Source organism: Delphinus delphis, chromosome 1, assembly GCF_949987515.2.
Source record: "Delphinus delphis chromosome 1, mDelDel1.2, whole genome shotgun sequence".
In the NCBI taxonomy this organism is placed as follows: domain Eukaryota; kingdom Metazoa; phylum Chordata; class Mammalia; order Artiodactyla; family Delphinidae; genus Delphinus; species Delphinus delphis.
In genome coordinates this window covers 149,845,797-149,866,517 of record NC_082683.1, presented here as the reverse complement: position 1 = coordinate 149,866,517, position 20,721 = coordinate 149,845,797, and the positions used below count along the sequence as shown (strand labels likewise).

General features: G+C 44.9%; 1 protein-coding gene across 3 annotated transcripts; it reads right to left on the bottom strand.

Annotated features, from left to right (window-relative positions):
* Positions 1-688: 688 nt before the first annotated feature.
* EIF2D (eukaryotic translation initiation factor 2D) lies at positions 689-20,106 on the bottom strand. 3 transcript variants are annotated; one of them, XM_060010163.1, is made up of 15 exons: positions 19,930-20,106; positions 18,825-19,015; positions 17,250-17,333; positions 16,677-16,767; positions 14,004-14,111; positions 11,902-12,155; positions 11,283-11,400; positions 9,408-9,453; positions 8,913-9,016; positions 8,642-8,791; positions 8,183-8,272; positions 7,361-7,456; positions 6,184-6,304; positions 2,968-3,142; positions 1,040-1,458 (listed from the first exon to the last, which is right to left on the bottom strand). In XM_060010163.1, the coding sequence occupies exons 1-15, from the start codon at positions 19,983-19,985 to the stop codon at positions 1,388-1,390; spliced, it is 1,755 nt and encodes a 584-aa protein (XP_059866146.1). In that variant the 5' UTR covers positions 19,986-20,106; the 3' UTR covers positions 1,040-1,387. The 3 variants fall into 3 exon arrangements, with proteins under 3 accessions (XP_059866153.1, XP_059866146.1, XP_059866154.1); XM_060010170.1 differs by lacking the exon at positions 8,642-8,791 and having other exon boundaries at positions 689-1,458; XM_060010171.1 differs by lacking the exon at positions 19,930-20,106 and having other exon boundaries at positions 1,045-1,458; positions 18,884-19,007.
* Positions 20,107-20,721: the final 615 nt, after the last annotated feature.

Sequence of the window (20,721 nt, the reverse complement as noted above, 5' to 3'; positions counted from 1 at the left end):
TTATAAAGTACTACGTGTTATTTGTATTCATATGAGGACCATATTTCATGACTGCTGTACATACTGTGCTCCCTTAGATCAAACTCTGTCTGTCCAAGGGTTCTGCTGTAACAGAATCTTGTTTGGGGTCAATTTCTAGAAATCTCTTTCTCAGTTTCATATTGCTTATGTCAACAGAGTGGATCGGTAAAAAAGGAGTTTACCTACAGTGAGTCAGCAGTGAAAAGGACGATTATTCGGGGCCTAATAACAAAAGGCAAGGAACCTCACACACACATTTTCATACTCATCCCCTTCTTCTTTTTCAAGCCCCAGATGGGGAATTTGTGAATACTGTAGATAGTTTCAAGCCTTTATCTTGGTTTAAAAAAAACAAAAGTGGTATGACCAAGGGAAAAAAGGAAGTAAACTGAAGTGTGTTTTTTTGATGGTAAAACCAAAGAACTCTGCAGTTATTCAGCTCAGCCCTTCTTCCTATCGTACAAGGAGAGCCCTGGTACAGAAATGACTGCCACAAACTGAGCAGGGACCACAGCAGGGGTTCTGAACCTTTTTGGCATCACATGATCCTGCTGGGAATTTGACAAAAGCATGGTAACCTCTTTTAGGAAAATGATGATACAAAATCTTGCACACTCTTTCAGAAAAGTTCGTGGACCCTCTGAAGATCAACTGAAGACCTCTTCCATGAGCCCCAGGTGAAGAAGTTTGAGGCTAAAGAAAGCATTTGTTGGCTAAGACTTCACTACAGCAAAGCCATCATCTTGCAGCCACATCACAACTTACGGCTGTTAGTGGCAGTTGCCAATGTTGGGGAAAACTCATTGTTGTATAGAATTCCATGTCCTAATATGCTTTCACTGTTTCTTATTTCTGTATAGCCTAAACTTTGCTAGAACTTAAGGCCAACCCTTCCTTCTTTTGCCTTGATTGATGACAAATATAAATATCTATATAAATAGCCCTTTAAAGATGTGAAGGAGTGATTTTGGGCTAGGAGGTTAATTAGGTAGTAAGAATAGCAAGAGGCTGTTGAATATTTGGTAGAGGGACTTTAAAAATGGGAAGGGCCCACCTGCCTGAACTCTGCATGGGCTATTCAGCCTTGAAAGCAGAGGACGAACTAAAATGACTGAAACCACATGAATGGAAAAGGCACGCCACAACGGCCTTGAGTGTCCATTTAAAATGGCTTCTGATCTGAAAACTTCGTACATTTTAGCTAAGTGGAGGAAACAGGAGGGAAATCAAATTTAGATTAGAATAAAAATTTATTTTGGTAAAGAATTATATATTTTTTTAATTTGCAAAAGCAGAAAATACTCATATAAATTACCAGCCCACAGCTTGGATTTCCTCTGGATCAACCACATGAAACAAGAGTCTGTCACTTCTTCTTGCCAGGTTTGGGGGCCTTTTCCAGGCCCTGGATGTGTTTTCGAGGAAGCCGATACTCTTCTACAATCCAAAAGGCAGAAACTCCTCAGTGAGGCATGTGTATGCTCTCCTCCCCGCAACTCCTTCCCCTTTGTCTACAATGACCCTCCTTGGCCCCGACCTCCAAGGTCCCCAATCTGCACAGCTACCTCCTGGCCCTCTTGCCCCACTGTGTGCTCATTCCTGCTGTCAACTCTCAGTTCAAACCATTTCCATCATATGACCTGCTCTTCTCCACCCAGCTCAAACTCAACTCCAACGGGAATGGACCACTTATCCTTACACCTCGAGGATGACGTGTGTATTTCAGCAATTTTCACGTTGATAGCTACCTTCTAGGTGTACTTCAGGCATTTATAATTTTCTCACAAGAGAGAATGTGTGTCTGAGTTCAGTCATGTGTTTATCTTTTTTCCTCTGTATTTCGTATGGGGTTTTCACTTAAAGGGGCTCAACTGTAAAAGTTAACTGCTGGGTACTGCCTTAGATCATAAAATAAATTTGCTTATTGAGCATTTACTATGGGCCAGACCCTGGGCATGAAAAAAGGATGAAAAAGGTAAGGTCTCTGATTCAAGAAGTTCAGTCTAACAGGGAGTTCAGACAACAGAATAAATTAGCCAAGTTGTAGACACTAACCAGAAATATAAACACAATTGGAAAGTACTATGTTAGCAGTTTTTTAAATGTCAATTTAAGGAAACAGAAAAAAAAAAAAGGGACATGTTCTAAGACAGGCTTCCTGTGACCCCTGAGCTGGGCCAATGAGCCTTTAAGGTCAGGCTGTGAGAGGCCACGCAAGGTGAGGCGACAACACAGAGGAAAGCACCCAGGTGTGAATATGCAGGTGCACATGGGGAACAGCAAAGGAGACCAGCACGGCTGAAGCCTGGCGTGGGGATCAGGGACCTGCCAGAAAACCCGGATGGAAGATGGGGTTGGGCTGGGAGGGTCTTGTTTATTGAGCTTAAGAGTTTATTCTGAAGGCATTAGGGAGATATAAAAAGTTTTTCAGAGAGGAGTGATGTGATCACATTGTTTTAGGAAGCTGACTCCGGCAGCTGGCATTGAGGACAGACTGGAGGCTGGGTGACTCAGGGTTGGTAGAAAGAACCTAGGCTTGGGAGTCAAGCAAATCAAAGTTCAGAGCCCAGCTGCAGCACTGAACAGCTGAATGTCTCAGCGCAATGTACTGAAACTTAGTTTCCTCATCTGCAAAACAGAAACAGTTCTGCAGCATCGTTATGATTCAGAGAGACCAAGCCTGCAAAAAGCCCAGCAAAGTGCCTAGCAAAGTTTGGGTGCTCAACAAATGTCTTACAAAAAAAGGAAAACCAGGAAGAAAACTACTAGCATGGTGGAGAAAACAATGAATTTGGGGGCTAAAGGATCTAGTTCAAACATTAGTTCTACCTCTCTCTGGCTGCTAAAAGCTACATATATGGTAGACTCACTAGGGTGAGTTTAGTTGGTAGGAAGATCTTTGCCAAGTTAGACCAATGTGTCTGCTTCTTAAGAGGGGATGCTCACCAAGCAACAGCCGGCCGAGGTGGTGGATCTGATTTCCCTGGATCTGAACCTGCAGGATGTCCTTGGTCCCAGGGGCAGGAGTGACAGTAGTGCTAGCCTGGCATCGCTGCTGGAGGATGGTAGCCACTGAGCATGGGTCCAGACCATAGGCCTCCAAGTTCCGGACCACAGTCACCTGTGGGGGACAGAAGACTGATGGTGGGTACAGACCACATGCCCTCCCCTCCAGAAACCTTCCAGGGCCTCAGAAGCCTCCTCACCCCCTATGTTCACCATCCCTATAACCATGGTACCTTCATCCAAATAACTAATTTTTGTGCTTCTAAATTGATTTTTTATTTCTACCCCATCCAATACAAGCACACCTCAGAGGTATTGTGGGTTCAGTTCCAGACCCACCATGATAAAGCGAGTATCACAGTAAAATGAGTCACATGAATTTTTGGTTTCCCAGTGCATATAAAAGTTACGTTCTCATGAAAATCAAAACCACAATGAGGTACCACCTCACACTGTTCAGAATGGCCATCATTAAAGTCTACAAATAATAAATGCTGGAAAGGATGTGGAGAAAAGGGAACCCTCTTACACTCTGGGTGGGAATGTAAATTGGTACAGCTGCTATGGAGAACAGTATGGAGGTTCCTCAAAAAACTAAAAATAGAACTACCATATGATCTAGCAATCCCACTCCTGGGCATATACCCAGGCGAAACTATAACTCGAGAAGATACATGTACCCCTATGCTCATAGCATCACTATTTACAATAGCCAAGACATGGAAACAACCTATCTATCATTCTATTTACAGATGAATGGATAAAGAAGATGTGGTACATATATACAATGGAATATTACTCAGCCATAAAAAAGAATTAAATAGTGCCATTTGCAGCAACATGGACGGACCTAGAGATTATCACATTAAGCAAAGTCAGTCAGAAAGAGAAAGACAAATACCATATGATATCACTTATATATGGAATCTAAAATACAACACAAATGAACTTATCTATGAAACAGAAACAGACTCACAGACATAGAGAACAGTCTTGTGGTTGCCAAGGGGGAGGCGGGTGGGTAAGGGAAGGATTAGGAGTTTGGGACTAGCAGATGCAAACTAGTAAATACAGGATGGAAAAATAACAAGGTCCTAGTGTATAGCACAGGGAACTATATTCAATATCCTGTGATAAACCATATGGAAAATAATACAAAAAAGAATATATATATGTATAACTGAATCACTTTGCTGTACAGCAGAAATTAACACAACATTGTAAATCAACTATACGTCAATGAAATATTTTTAAAAGTTATGTTCTCACTATACTGTTAAGTTTGCAATAATATTATATCTTAAAAAACAAAGTATATACCTTAATTAAAAAATACCTTATTGCTAAAAAGTGCTACCCATTACCTGAGCCTTCAACGAGTTGTAACCTTTTTCACAATAGTAACATCAAAGATCACTGATCATCGATCACCATAACAAATTTAATAATGAAAAAATTCATATACTTTTTAAAAGTTTTTTTTATGGAGAATTTAAAACATAAATAAAAGTAGAATAGTACGATGAGCTCCCATGTACCCATCATGAATTTTAACAATTATCAACTCATGACCAACCTTGATTCATCTATATCCCCACCCACCCCCATTCCTGTGTTACCTTAAAGCAAATCCCCCTAGACATCAGATCTCGTCTGCAAATATTTCCGTACGTATCGCCAAAAGACAAGGGCTCTTTTTTTTTTTTTTTTTTCGGTACTTGGGCCTCTCACTGTTGTGGCCTCTCCCATTGTGGAGCACGGGCTCCGGACGCGCAGGCTCAGCGGCCATGGTTCACGGGCCCAGCTGCCCCGCGGCATGTGGGATCTTCCCGGACCGGGGCACGAACCTGTGTCCCCTGCATCGGCAGGCGGACTCTCAACCACTGTGCCACCAGGGAAGCCCAGGGGCTCTTTTTAACATAAAGACAAAACCATCATCACACATAATTACACATTCAAGAAATGGCGGCTATTGCTAATTATTAAGGTTATCATTGTTTGGTTCTCATTTATTGAATGTTTATATGCCAAGTACTATTCTAAGTGCTTCGCCTACATATATTCCTTCATTTGATCCTCACAGTACCTTATGAGGTAGGTATTATCCCCATTCTTCAAATAAGGAAACTCAGGCAAAATAACATTAAGTAACTTGCTCAAAGTCAAGCAGCAAGGCCACACTGGAACCCAGGTCTCTAATCTCAAAGCCCACGTTCATAACCACACACTACTAGAAAGTTCTTTATTTTGAACCCAAGTCTGGCTTCTTGGGATTTCTACCCAATAATCTTATTTCTGTCTTCTCAAGGCATACAAAATAAGTGCACTCCTTTTCCAAGTACAGCTTTTCACGTATTTGAGGACAGATGTAATTTGTTCCCTACGACTTTGTGTTGCCAAGCTAAACACACTCAGTTCCTTCAGCGATTCTTTCCTTTTTTTTTTTCTTTTGGCTGCGTAGTGTCTTCTTTGGTGCATGTGGGCTTTCTCTAGTTGCGGCGAGCAGGGTCTACTCTTCGTTGTGGTGCACGGGCTCCTCATTGCGGTGGCTTCTCTTGTTGCGGAGCACAGGCTGTAGGCACATAGGCTTCAGTAGTTGCGGCACGTGGGCTTCAGTAGTTGCGGCATGTGGGCTCGGTAGTTGAGGCACGCGGGCTCTAGAGCGCAGGCTCAGTAGTTGTGGCGCATGGGCTTAGTTGCTCCACAGCATGTGGGATCTTCCCAGGCCAGGGATCGAACCCATGTCCCCTGCATTGGCAGGCAGATTCTTAACCACTGCACCACCAGGGAAGTCCCTCCTTCAGCGATTCTTTAGTAGTTATTTTCACTGAGCAAGGCCCAAGAGGTAACAGAATGAGTAAGAGCTGAAAGCCCCTACCATAGTTCTAAGAAAAAAATAAATATAAGATCTTGTTTACTTTTAGAACCAGGCTCTAGCAAGTTTCCTAGCACAAAATCCTAGAGAGCAGTGAGGGAGGGGGTCAGCTTTACCTGTTTTACATAGGGCCTAGCTCAGTCACACAAACATGGGTGTTTCCTAAACAATCTTTGAGGCGTTTAAGGCCAATCTAAAAACCTCCGATCACACTAGAGAGACTAGAACTTAGCAGGGACATTAAATCACCATCTTCAAACGTTGTGTCTTTAAAAAATTACCTTTTTGTTAGAAGCTCTCTGTGCTAGGGTGATGTCAATTGGGCAGATTTTGCCTTTCTTCACAATGGGCTCTTGTCCCGGAAAGGTCACTTGATAGGCAGGCTGCAATTTTTCCAAACATCTGAAACAGGAGTTAATGAGTTGGTGACTGATAAAGCCAGCAGAAACCATTTCCTCATATCCCATTCCCAGCAGACAGCTAGATGGAAGCTGATCTTACAGGTGGCGGTTCACCTCTGCCTGCACAGTAGGATCATTCAAATCAGATAGGGAGCTAAACCCCAGACCAATTAAGTCAGAGACTCTCATCAGGAAGATTCATTTTTTAAAGCTCCCCAAAGTGTGGCCACAGTCAAGACCCACTGACTCAGGGAAGGGAACATCCGAGACTCGAGCCCCTAGAAACTGTCCACTTGCCTGGCCTTCTGAAAACCTGCCCAGGCGGGCTTGTGGAGTTTACTATCTCAAGAGTCTCCCTTACCCAGCAGAATAAAGTGCTGCTTCACATTTCTGACATGCTGCAATCATGCATCATTTATAGACACCTTTACCACAAGGAATTTCTACCTTTTGTCTAACCAGATTTTCTTTTGCTAGCATATATATTGAGATTGACAAACTTTTTCTAGAAAGGGCCAGGTGGTAAATATTTTAGGCTTTCAAGGGCCATATGGTCTCTGTTGAAATTACTCAACTCTGCCATTTAGCAGGAAAGCAGCACAGATAATATGTAAACAAATGGGTGTGGCTGCGTGCCAATAAAACCCTATTTACAAAAACAGGTAGCAGGCCGGATTTGGCCCACAGGCTAGTTTGCTAACTCCTTATACAAGTTATTTTCAGTTTTGGGTCTACGGAAAAGAAAGAGCATAAGAATCTTTCCTTTGAAAAGACTTTAAGACAATCCCCACCCACACCTTCTTTTTTTGAAGCTCTTATTTCTAATTAATGTTCCTCTTCTCTCTCCTTCTCAAGTTCTTCTATACTGTGTTGGCTCATATCGCTCCAAAGACCCTCCGCGTCAGAATTACCCAAGCCTGTGTTTATGTAGACTGACATGGTGTGAATTATGGAAAGAAAGTCAGAGCTGATGAGAGGGACAATTCTGAAGTCCAATGTGATAGACATTAAGGGGAGGGGATGGAAACACTGGGGAGGGGCTGCCAATCCCCACTACCTGTTCAGGAGACTGTCCCATGGAAGCTTCATGACTGTGTGCTGTTCACCTTTCTCTAAGATGCAGTCACATAGGATGGGATCCAATTTCACAAGACTAAAGGGAAAGAAAAGGCAATAAAGAACTGCTAGCCCCGCCCCTTCTGATCCCAGGGTCCACTCAGGATTCATGTGTTATGTGTTGTTTAAAGTCATTCAGGATTATTAGAACCAATTAGGGGTTCACAGTCCATGAAGCAACGTACCCTCTGGATGGGAGGTACACATCTGCTTTCCTAGAACAAAGGAGAAACAGGCAGTGGAGGGGAAAGTGGGATGGGAAAAAATTCTGAAGACCGGGATCCCGGCTCACTTCTGCTACTAACTAACCATGATTAAACCAGTAGTTCCCAACTTTTTGATCATGAGGGTATCTTTTGAAATTAAAAACAAAAAAATTAATGAAACACTCTTCATTTAGTAGTTTACCTTCTATATCCACTTACTAAGAAAACAGAGAATACCAAAGAGCTAAGATGGCTTTGGTAAAATTTTTTAAAGTTTGCATTTTGTTCCTCACAAGAGCAAGTGCATTGGAAAATTAACAGTAGATACATATGAGATGATGCTTACTCAGGCTACAGTCAATGTTGACAGCATATCTGGATCTGACTACCTTAGACCACAGCTCTAAGTGTCCACAGCCCATGGTTTAGAAACCACTGGCCTTGATTATTGCTAGCAGTCTGTGATCTCCTGCACCCCTCCCTCCCAGCCACCCCCGACATGTTCTGAAGATGAACACTGAAAGACATGGGGCGAGCTCCCCTCCCCATCCACTCACTTTTTGTTGTCTGCATCAACCAGGTCATTTTTCTTGGCGTAGTTGATGACGATTGTTCGGACCTCACTGCCCTCGAGGATGCTCCCCTTCCTAGGTGAGAAGTGACGGGGGGCGTTATTCACGCTATGCTGGGAGACAAACTGTAAATACCAAGATTCACTTCCTGCTCAGCAGGGCGATGTCCTCAGCTTCTCGACCTCTGGGTTCTTCCCTTTTCCTGCCAGGGGCCAGCAGGGCCGTGTGAAGAATAATTACAGGTAGAAAAGGGAGAGACCTACTCTCTCATTCACTTAGTCCAGAGACCCTTCCCAGGGGAAGGAGGCTTGAAGCTGGATCTGGGAGAAAGGGAGGAGGGGGCAGAGCAGGTTTTGCCAGTCACAGAAGAACACTACTCAGGCTGAAAGGATTATAGGCCAGAACACCAAGCAGGCAGAGAAGGGCTGCTCTCCAAAAACTCACTTGTGGCCAGACTCCTGGAAGAGCAGGGTCATGCTGGCTGGGACACAGTAGAGGGATTTTATATCTGGAGGGTGATAGGGCTGTTCCCTGCTACCCTCCTGGATTGTCTGGGAGGTCGGGGAGGGCTCGGGTATGACGAAAGATGTGATCCTAAAACCCAGCAGAAGGAAAGAAAAAACACATTTTATACTAGTGTCTCGGCGATTCCCGGTCCGTGGCCCAGGTGCCCTGGGGCCAGCTGAGCTGCGGTGACCAGGCCCCCTGCACTCACCTCGGGTGCTTCCAGTCCACAGCCACAATGCTCTCCACCCCTTTGCTCAGCTCCTGCACCTGTATAATCTGCTCCTGCTGCATGTGCTGCAGGAACTTAGAGAGCTAAGGGAGAGAGGGCCAGTGGTAGGGGACCTCATCGACTCTGCACACACGCTGAGCACCTGAGACATGCCAGACACCGAGCTGGGCAGGTCCCGGGGAGGGACGTGGGACAGTCCCTGTCCTCATCCAGTTAGGAAGGGAAGGGCCCCTGCCGGTGAAGCCTTTCAGAACTTGGATCAGATATAAAGGGGTGGGAAGGAGAGAGGGGAGTGGGTGCCCACCCAACTGCCTCAGCCCAGGGAGAGTTTTCTTCCGCCCCCTATATCTGGAATCAAAAAGCTTAATTCTAGCCTCAGCCCTGCAGACAGGGCTTCCCCATGTCCACCAGCTCACGCCACGTGTGCCCCTACACAGCTCCCTGTGTGGGTATGCAGAGAAGGGACCCGCTTACCTTTTTGTAGCTTGACTTCTTTATGTCCAGTTGTCGTCCTTCGGGGCTGATGGCAGATGGAAAAGGCAAGTTAAGCTAACAAAGCAGTAGTGGTACGGCCTGCCTGACACTGAGAGGAGGACGTTTTCCTCAGCCTTCCTCCTGCACGTTCAGAAAGAGGCCGCTGTTCCAGAGCTCTCTGCCCATCGGCAGCATCAGAGAGAGATGCAGACTTTAGCTCCTCCAGGTCCTTGCTGTCCAATAGGCCTTTCTGTAAGGATGGAATGTTCTCTGCTATCAACGTGGTGGCCACTAGACAGATGTGGCTATTAAGCACGGGAAACGTGACGAATGTGACTAAGGAACTGAATTTTAAATTTTATTTAATTTAAACTTAAATAGCCACACATGGCTTGTGGCTACTGTACCAGATACAGCTTTAGATTCCTTTCAAACTAGACAGGCTTCTGTGGCCTCAGAAGTTTCACCTCCAGGTGAGCGTCTGCAACACCAAGCTCACTGTGGCAGCAAGGCAAACCACATCCTGCAGGCCAGATCTGGCAATGCCCGTTCATCTACTGTCTATCGTTGCTTTACTGCCACAATGGCAGACTTGCACAGTTGCAACAGAGACTGTAGGGCCTGCAAAGCCTAAAATAATTACTATCTGACTCTTTATAGACTGTTAGCTTTGGGGGAAAGATCCCTAACGAAAGCTGTAATCATTCTATCTCCCCAGAACGTACATCTTCTCTCAAAATGTGACAAGCAAAAGCAGTGGGATTCATAGGGATCCCTTCTAGAACCCACCCCAGGTTAAGAACCTCTACCCCTTTCCCAGTTACTTGCAACCCAGCAAGGTCAGGACAAATTACCAAGTATCCTGCCACACACTCCAGACCCCATACGTGTATAGAATGCCTTAAAGAAACTCACATGTAGAGGAAGAGAATTACATTAAAACCACTTTTTTTTTTTCTTTTTTTTTTTGCAGTACGCGGGCCTCTCACTGCTGTGGCCTCTCCCGTCGCGGAGCACAGGCTCCGGACGCGCAGGCTCAGCGGCCATGGCTCACGGGCCCAGCCGCTCCGCGGCATGTGGGATCTTCCCGGACCGGGGCACAAACCCGTGTCCCCTGCATCCGCAGGCAGACTCTCAACCACTGAGCCACCAGGGAAGCCCCTTAAAACCACTTTTTTAAAAAACAGAGCAAAATTCTCAGAAAGAAATTCAGACTTGAGGTGAAAACCAATAAGCAAATCTCCTGACATGATAATATTTACTGGGTGCTTATTAAATGTCAGGTTATTTGATCTTGACAGCAATCTTACAAGTGTTAGAAATCAGGGCTCAGAGAAGCCTGGTAATGGGCTCAAATACACCTTTGCTCCAACACCCTGGGGAGCTGGTTTTTGAGCCCAGATGGCTCTGTCTTCAAAGTCCAGGTTCAACCCACATGTAACACTCCCTCTGCTGGTGGCTGTGTGTGCGGGTCGGGTGGGGGGTTCACACCGATTCTTCCTGCTGACACAACCTAATCTGGCCCACCTACTCTTCAGAAAGGTGTGAGGGGATTGAAGCCTCCAGACAAACAGGCTGCCCCAGGGCCCTTCCGGGGCAGGACATGCTGCCCGATCAGTAAAAGAGCCCAGAATCACCACAGCAGAGGCAGTGCTCAAAGCGCCTTGCGAATTTTAACCTTCATTTCCTCAACATCCTTTTACTGGCTAAAACTTAAGTCTTTAAAACTCAGTATTTGCTAGATCAACCCTCCACTTCACTCTTTCCACATCATGTCCCTAAAACAATTCCCCCATCAGCCTTGTCCCATCCTACCACCAAAGAGCAAGAGACAGACCCACCGCCCAGCCCCCAGCCCACACCATCCTTCCATACCAGCAGGAGAACATGTGGCTGCCCAGGAGAGTGCTGGTGAGTAAAGGGAGGTCAGCCTTCTTGACGCGGTACTTCAAAGCACACAAGAAGCATCTCTGCAACAGTTCGTCCATTTGCTCTGCAAGGAAAAGACAAGAACCACATCCTTCCTGAGGGCCGCAGAAGGCCCGCGCAGCACAGGTAAACTCCCCGCACAGTGACATCCGTACCTTACCCCTCAGCTCTGAAGGAGCCCATTCCCAGGCACCAAAGCTCGCAGACTCTCTAGAACACTGAGCCTTTACAGAGGTCTCACCCCACAGAAGGGGTCAGGCCACAAAGTCCCACCCAGCCAGGCGCAGATGCTTCTCTGATAGAGAAGTCAGAGGCAGAAGAAAACTAAGAGGGCCGTGTAGCTGGGAACAGTCCAAATAGCAGAGTCGACGGGTATCCAGGGAAACGCGACATATGCGGAAGACTCCCAGGTAAGATGGCAAAGGGCTGCGGCACCACCCTCAGCAAAAATAAGGACTTTCCCCTCCACTCCCGGAGCTGTAGTGCCGCTCTAGTCAGAAGCAGAGCAGAGCACTTAAGTCTCCTACACTGAGAGGAGACTGCCCTACTTCTGCCAGAGCTGTACCTTGAAGGGTCTTGCTGTCCATGGGGTCTGGGTTCAGGCTCCCGACACTGGGGTCTTCTGTGGCTTCCGACAGGGACTTCTCCCCACACCTCTGCTGAACCTCCCCCTCCTCCTCCTCTCCCTCCAGGGTCAGGCGCCTCATGTCTCCCTGCAAGGTGGTGTCTGCCTGGACAGACCCCTTCTCTTCACTGAGATCTGGGGGATCCAGGGCCAGTGGAGCAATGGATGGTGGAGAGGACTTGTCTCCAGATCGCCTGCAAAAACCTCATGTCAGAAACACTGAGCAGCAGCCGCAACACTCTCCAGCCCCGGTCAGGGGGTCAGTGGGGGTCCAGAGAGAGTAAGACCCACAGGCAGGGGTGTCCAGGAGAGGCCAGAGAACCTGGGTGTGCCTCTCAAAATCTGTTTCCAATTCTGGGCCCAGAGAAGTCCCATGCCTCAGTTTCCTCATCTCTGAAATGGGGAGAGTAATTCTTGCCTCCTCCTTAACCCAAAGGAATAATAATATTATTAACAGAAATACAGGGACAGAGAAAGATTAAAGACAACATAGTTAAAGTGGAGCTCCCCTTCCAAAGTATTCCCTTCATATAAATTAAAAATAAAACTATTTTGAATTAAATAACCAAATTAAGATTGCAAACGCATCTGTAGTACCAGTTTGGTGAAATACAAACCCAAGGTTGAGCGTATGGAACAAATTACAAACACCTGGACTGCTCAAGACTGCAAAAACAGTTGCTTCTGTGTTAAATCAGAATGCAACCGAAAATAGATAAATGACAAGGACCAGCTGTACAGCACAGGAACTATATTCAATACCTTGTAATAACCTTGAATGGAAAAGAATCTGAAAAGGAACATATATGTATATATCTATATCTAGAATCACTAGATATACTAATGATCACTAGAATCACTTGGCTGTACATCTGAAACTAACATAACATTGTACATCAACTATACCTCAATTGAAAAAAAAGAATGCAATCTAACCTGCAGAGTAGAGATTACAATGGTTTTATGCCATTAAGCCTTATGAAGACAGGAAAAAAAGGGATGCCACGTAGCAGAGCGGTAAAAGCAAAAAGCTTTATGTTACTAAGATTATGCAAGTCAAACAAAGTTTTACTAACAGCTGCAGAAGGGCTTATTAGTATGGCTACTAGTGAGGCCACAGCGTATGTTTAGGCTATTCTGATCGGGTAAATACCATAAGTATTTTGAAAGGGTGGGAGGAGGGGAGACTGAGGCAGCCACTGATAAGACAATTTAGACAACAGGACCTTAATTGCCCAGACTAACAGTCAGAAAACAAGGTGCTGTGAGTACGTGAGTAAGCAGCCCTCAAATGCCTGCTGAAACCCAGACTGATGAGGCTGTACCTCCAGCAAAGCAGGGCTTGGCCAATACTTGTAAAATAAGTAACTCCAAGACTGACTAAAAACGTAAGGGTAAATCTATAGCAACAGGCCACAACACTTGGCCAAAAGACCAGGTATACTGCTTTCGAGAAAAGCACTACTTACTATTTTGGTTAAATGACAAGAAAATAACCAGAAAATAAACTCACATACAGCTCCAGAGAGCAACTGTCACAGTGAGAAAGTGCAAGTTCCATAATGAGGACGAGATCCGAAATGTGGAACTTGAACAACATGAAAGTAATCAGGTTATCACCCTGGTGCCTGAGGATCTACTCTACTTTGATTTGGATTCAGATGTGAGAATTCCCGAGCACTCGTCATGGGGTCAGAAAATGCCTTAATGTACACGGCAGAAAAGGCCAGATCGACCAGTGCCATAAAAATAAAGAATATCACTGTACTGAGAGGCAGAGAAGACAGTCCCTAAGGCCTTCTTCCAGCCCTAGGATTCTACAATTCACCTAGAAAATAAAGTTCTCTGTAATTTCTTTTCTAAACAGGCAAAAATATATATATATATATTTTTTTCTCCACATTTTGCAAGGAAATTAATGTCTGGGGTCAGCAATTTGACTAAGGACACAGCAGGGATCAAAACTCTCACTTCTGAATCCAGGCCCTGTGCTCTCTCCGCCCACCCAGCTCCCTATAAAACAGAAAAAGCATGGAACCCACCACAAGTGGTCCTGGTAGGTGTGGAGCACAGAGAAGCCCCTTCCCTTCAGACCTGAGGTCAGCATCTCAGCTGTGGACATGGCAGCAACTCCGATGGCAACGGGGGCTCTGAGAGGAGGAGGCCAGAGACAAGGGTCAGGGAAAGTCTTCCAGGAGGGCACATGTCAGGACCAGCTTTCTACACATGTGTTCAAAGCACCACGGTTGCAAATCTGAAGCATCCACTTGTATCACAGAGCTAAAACTCAGTGCAGTCTCAATCTTATTCAAATTACCTACACATATGACTTCCAAAAATTCCTTGACCAAATATTCCCTTCTGTGTAATTAACTCCTCTGCTGATGTTATCATTGTTATATTATTATGAATCAAACCCAGGCAGGACTCAGAAGGATATTTAAAGTTTCCTTTCTTTAATTTCAAAAATATAAATTATCTCCCCATTTAAAAAAGGCATAGCCATCCTATATGGAAATTCAGAAGGGAGGCCATTCATATGCCATAAATTAGGCTGAGGGATGCCACAGGGAAGAGAGAAGAGAGATACAGTGGTACCAACTAAAGGTTCCTTCTGAGTTGGTTCTTTGTAACAGGGCTTGCTCTGTATAACTATCTATCTAAGAACTGGATGTGTCCAGTTCTTATAATATAAGAAACAGCCACATTTACAATAACTACAAAAAAACTACCAAAGCCCAAATGGAAATCTCTGTCAGCCCACTGTTACTCAGCAATGCTCACACATTGCCTGTAAGGACTGGTGTCCAGCTGGCTAACAGGAGGGGAATATACAAGCCTGGCAACGTTGCCTGGACCTAAGGTAGATGATTCAAGGGCAGATTTCCCAACACCTGAACTTCAAAAAAATGTTTGCTAATCCGGTGGCTCCACTTACTGTGCCCATGGGTCAGTTCCTGCCACAGAATCTTTGAATTTGGCTTCTTTCCCAGTTCCTAAAAGACCGATCTTTGTCTTCCACCCTTGGAATGGTCAATGGCTCAAGAACTTCAGTCTCGAACCTGGCTTGCAGTTTTAGTAAACTCCCTTGTACCCTCATCCCCTTCCATAAACCACCTAGGCTTCATTCCCACATACATTCTAAATGCCAAACTGAGAGGCCAAATACACATTTATGTAGTTTTCTCCTATCTTGGATAGAATACTGGGGGGAAAAATCAATAATTTCACCATTCTTTTCAACTTCAAGTTTTGCTACAGGTAAACAAGGAAGGAAACATTTCTAGGTGCTTGGTTCCAAAAGGTTCAAGGAAAATAGGAGAATATGAGCAGCAAAAGTAAGATCTTTAAACACTGACCCCTCCCATGCCTACTATGCTTCTCTCTCAAAGAAGCAATGAGTAAAATAATAAGATGTCATTTTTCATTCAGGATGATACAAATGAAAATGACCCATCACATCCAGTGTCGGTGAGCATGTAAGGAAACAGACTCCATATACCCTGTAGGTAGGAGGGACACAGCATTTTTATAGGGCAACAGAAAGTATGCACGATCTTCAGCCAAACAGTTCTGCTTCTTAGTATCTACTTTAGAAAAATATTGGCACTAGTGTCCCTAGAGGCATCAGGAAGATCTTGTTTGTGATAGAGACAAAGTAGAGGCAACCACAATGTCCACTAGAAGAGGACTTTTCCCATCACCCCACAGCGGGTAAAAAGATTCAGCTTATCTGTGCTTGCTGACACGGAAAATGTCCCCACTACCTGAAGTGAAAAAGTAATAGGGATAAAGTTTGTTTATTTGTATTTTTAAACATACACACCCCAGACCATACATTTTATATGCACGTGTATATATGCATTGAAGAAGGCTGACAAGGACATGCATCAGAATGATAATGGTTACTTCTAGGAGAAAAGGATTATGGGGTGAGAGGGTTTTGATTTTTCAGAACTGTTCATACGATTACTTCCTAATTTATTTTAAAAAAGAGACACTGTGGTGATGGCTGAACAACCCTGTAAATATACTAAAAAAAAAATCACTGAATTGTACATTTGAAACAGGTGAATTTTATAGTATGAAAACTATATCTCAATAAATCTATTAAAAATAATTAAAAGATGAGGATGAGGATGCGGATGTTAGACAAAAATAATGTTGAAGCCATGAAAGGCAGGAAAGGCCAAGAAAATGTCACAGACAGGAGACTAAGAAGGCATGACAACTAAATGCAATGTGGTACCTAGACTGGATTCTTGAACACAAAAAAAGAAAAAAGACATCGTGGGAAAACTGGGGAAATATGCATCAAGTCTGTAATAGTGTCAAACGGACTGTACCAATGTTAATTCCTTAGTGTTGATAACTGTACTGTGTTTATACAGGATGTTATCATTACAGGAAGCTGGGTAAGGAATATTTCAGGAGTCTGTACTATACTTGCAACTCTTCTGTAAATCTAAGAAAAAAATTTTTAAAGGAGAAAAAAAACAACTAAATTTTAAAAAAGAAGCAGCAGGAGCAAATACACTTGGCCCAGATGTATGGACACCCCACAGGCTCACTGCCATTCCCCACTCTCTAATTGTTCAGGAAGAATCTGTTTTTTCTTTTAATCCTTTATCCATAGGCTGTGAAGTTGTCATTCCCACCCCTCCCAAGTTTTCCCTAAGTTTTTTCCCCATAGGCACAGCTGACTGGCACAGTACCTGTTCCCCACCAAGGCAATGGCACAGAGGTCACCCTTCTGTACCTGAGGCAGACCAGCAGGGGGCACCACTAGTCCTGGCAGCATCAAATCTGCAGGAAACAAAAGCATTGCAACTAACTCCACAGTTTACTTCATCATTTATTCATTTGCTCAACAAACATACATTTATTAAGCATCAACTACATTATTCATAATGAAAATTAAAAGCGGCAAACTGAGGATCAGACCTTTTCCTGCTGGGAGACTAGTGGTCAAACTGAAGCGCCAAGCTGAGGGTCCAGTTCCATGATCTATCTTATTCTGGTTTCCTAAATTCAGTTTATTAATCTAAAGTATAGCATATGGCAGTTCACAAAGCACTTTCATGTTACTTATCTTATTTAAGCCTTACAGCAGGGTCAGAGAGGCCCAGAGAGCTCATAGAAGCAGCCACGTAAGAGATGCAACAGACATGGGGAAAAATTCTATTTTTCAATCATATGAATGCACAAAATGGATGCATTTATTAAAGTAGTTGGCCTTTACTAAGTAGGTTTCAGCCAGTATCCAGAATATAGGAAAATACTCTTACCTGCTCCCCCTACCAGTTTTTCAAGCACCAGGGGCCATGTTGTAAATGTTGGTAGAAGATCGGGATAAGACCACAGGGTGTACACTGTCCAAGAAGAGAGCCAGAAAACACTTACTGCCCAAAAGTCAACCCCCTGGGGAATGGCAAAGCCAAACACTAAGGGCACATTAATCAAGATGTAGAAAAGAAACTCAACTCAAAGCTAGAGAGAAGGTTGTAAGGGGATGCCCAAAGAAGTTGCATTCTTTTTTTTTTTAAATTAGGTTACCCCAAGTTTGTGAAGCGGTTTATATGTTATATGCTATTTACTTTAGAATCCTTGCTCCCTTTAGCCTTAGAGACCTGCATTCTTTACATATTTATATTGAGCTCTTTGCAGTAGTTTCTCTCAATCTATGATCTTGAGAAGTTATCACTTTTACTGGTCGGAAGACACATGAAGTGAGCTACAGCTTTGTCTGTTTAATTGCCAAAGTTGGATATTTATGTGTAAGGCTAAAACTAGTGATGAAGTGAACATCTGCTTTTGCCTGTCCAGTATCCCTTTCCCCCTCTCTGGGAACTGAGTGCCCCTTTTCCTGTGGGAAACACATTCCATATAGTTTACAGCAGGCTGACTCCCTTCTCAAGGAGGCTGCAGTCTTGAAGAAGGCGGAGACTTAAGACACTGGGTGTCACTTGAGACGTGGAGGCACCTATCGTTCCACCTGGACTGCAGCAGCCCCTAATGGCCATAGTGGATAAAAGTAGGGACAGAGCCCCCACGAGGATTCCTTTTATGACCTCAGAAGCAAGTAATCCGAAACCAGGGCACAAGCCTGTAAGAAATTCTGAAACTTTCCCATGTTTATTATTTTTATTCTCTCTGCTTCCACAGGGATTAGCAGTAAAACCCTTAGATCAAAAAGGGCTTGTATGTGTACAGCAGCAAAGCAGGGTGGGGGTAGGGGTGGCCTGGGGTAGGAGACTGCACTGCATTGCTGCAGCCAAGCTGGGAGGAAGAAAAGCCCCCAAATGACAAAGTAGGTGTCAGCAGCCAAGGAAAAGAGAAAAGGACACTGCCTCTCTGAGATCTGTGACAAAGAAAGCAAGCAAAGAATCCTGAGAGCCAGACGAGAGCCTAAGAAAGAATCCCTGTGAGAGATCTCAACCAAAGTCCACCACGAAGACAGCTGGGTATGGAGTTTAACGAACCCAGCTTCTTTCCCATCACAGCATCTCTTCAGTATCTTAAGAAAATTCCCCTAGTGAAAGTTCTAAGAAGCATTTTCTACATGCCCTGAAACTCCACCCTTTTCACGACCTCTGCTCCAATCCCTAGTTAACCCACTAGAAACAAGTGTTTCTTCACCTCAGAATTTCCCTTGGCAACCACCTTCTTTTTTGTGTTAACCCTTTTTCCCCTCACTTTTATAGCAGTTTCTGATCTTGAAAGACCCAATTCTAGGGACACGAAATCCAAAAAGATTCTTAGGGAGATTTTGCATTTATTTGTTTTAAGGAAGACAGATTAATGGAAGAAACAGATATTAGGCAAGGACCATAGTAATGGCCATCTCCATCCCATTGTCATACCTGTCGGATATAGATTTTTCTCCAGTTCAAATAGGATGGGGTTACCACCACTCACGTACACAGTCACTGCATCCCCTCTGTGAGCATACAACTTCACAATGTTGAGTTCTTCCTTTCCAGGTACTAACTCAGAGACCTGATCCGTTCCAAGAGTGGGGAAAACAGCTGTCACATCGGCCCGAAGCTTTCTCCTGCAGAGAGCACACATACCTGGTATGTATGCTGCCTGGATGGATTTTAATAAATATTGAGGACTCAAGACTTACTATAAAATCACGAAGGCCAAGAAAAAGACTGGTTGATGATGTCCTATTCTCACTCTTCCAAAACATCCCATTCTCTCTCTCATCCAATGTCTCATCTATTTTCACATGTTCCTGGGGCATGTCTTTCCATTTTACAAAGAAAGGAAAAAACTGAGATCCGGTAAGCAACCCAAGTTAGCCTGCCACTGGAAGCTAAGCCCTACCTTCCTGACTCCACACATAGCTCTTGGACCCACTCCTTTCTCATATATGCTTGACAAATCTGTCAACCTATGATTAAACAGCTCTGCTAGGGCACCAAGAATGACAACTATAGAACACTGGCTCCAAAATTCCCAAGGTGATACCTTCATTTGCAAAACAGCTCTTACCACATGTGCCTTATCCTCTCTCACCTCACCCTCCATCTGTCTCTCCTGCCAGTGGTAATCACTAGACACTTCTTCTCGTATACTTGTAGTTCTCCGTGCCCCATCTAATCTCTCCCAAGGGACTCAAAGCTCTTGGTAGGGCAGGGACCCCGTTTTCCTTCATTTCTGCATCCTCCACGACACCTTAAACAGACTGCAGTCAGTACGCGCTGATTGAATTACGCTTTCTCGTAAACTCACTAAAATATCCAAAAGACAGCCTGGGAGATAAATCAGGCCTCCTCTCCATCTTCACTCTCAAAACACGTCTAACTCACCCTGGCCCGCCCCCCGGGGTCCCTTCTCCGGCTGTACCCCTCGGCCTCCACCCCAAGTCGGCTGACCCAGCCCAGAAAAGGCTGTGAGCCAGCGGAGCTTGAGAGATGTCTGGGTGCCCTGGTGGGCAGAGCAGGCTCTTCTCTCCCTCACCTGTCCGACCCCTTGATGGCCGTGTTGGACTTGACCCGAAAGGCCTTGGCAAACATGTCTGCTGGAGTGGCCTGGGGAAGAGAAGGAGACCACAGCAGCCAGGGGCTGTCAGGAAAGCGCGAGCACGGCGGCTTCCCGACCCGCAGTCCTGGGGGCAGCCATGCTTGGGCCCGGCTGGGAAAGGGGCCCGGCTGGAAACCGGGGCCGCGCAGCTTCGCGGCCGCCCCTAGTGGCAAGGCTGGGAACTGAAGCGTGGGGGGGCGGGGCCGGAGAAGGCGGGGCGGATCCCTGCGCGGAGCGGTGCACCCTGGCGCCTCACCCCTTCTGCTCGGCTCTGCGCCTACGCGAGTGGCTCGAGCGGGCGCGTCTGTAGTATCTCTGGGGCCAACAGCGATTCCGTTCATTTTTACTCCATCAGCGTTATAGTGTGTTGAGTAGGAGCTCTGCCAGCTCTCATTCCGTTCAGTTTAGTTCAGCTGCACAAAATTAATTGAACTCGTGTTTTATTAAACTTGCGGGCCTCTTGAATGCTTTTCTTCAGGGCTTTTGTTTATTAAGATCTTTACATTTTATTGCACACTTGGGGCCTCAGCTAGAATTCTTTCCGAGCTTTTCTCCTTCCTGTTTTTTTAATTTACATGAGGTGATAATAACAATAACAAGGAATCCACTTTAGTCCCAGGTTTGACCTCCTGTTAAGAGGAAAAAACTATACAAATGATCTTCAAATCTGTTATTTAAAACATTTTTGGTTAAAAAACCCCACAGTTTTGGACATTTTTATGTACCTTT

Coding starts and splice junctions, on each gene's coding strand:
- EIF2D (XM_060010163.1), bottom strand. CDS start 19,985: ATGTTTGCCAAGGCCTTTCGGGTCAAGTCCAACACGGCCATCAAGGGG. Junction 19,016..19,929: donor GCCATCAAGGGGTCGGACAG/GTGAGGGAGAGA, acceptor TGCTCTCTGCAG/GAGAAAGCTTCGGGCCGATG. Junction 14,112..16,676: donor ATTGCCTTGGTGGGGAACAG/GTACTGTGCCAG, acceptor TCCTCCTCTCAG/AGCCCCCGTTGCCATCGGAG.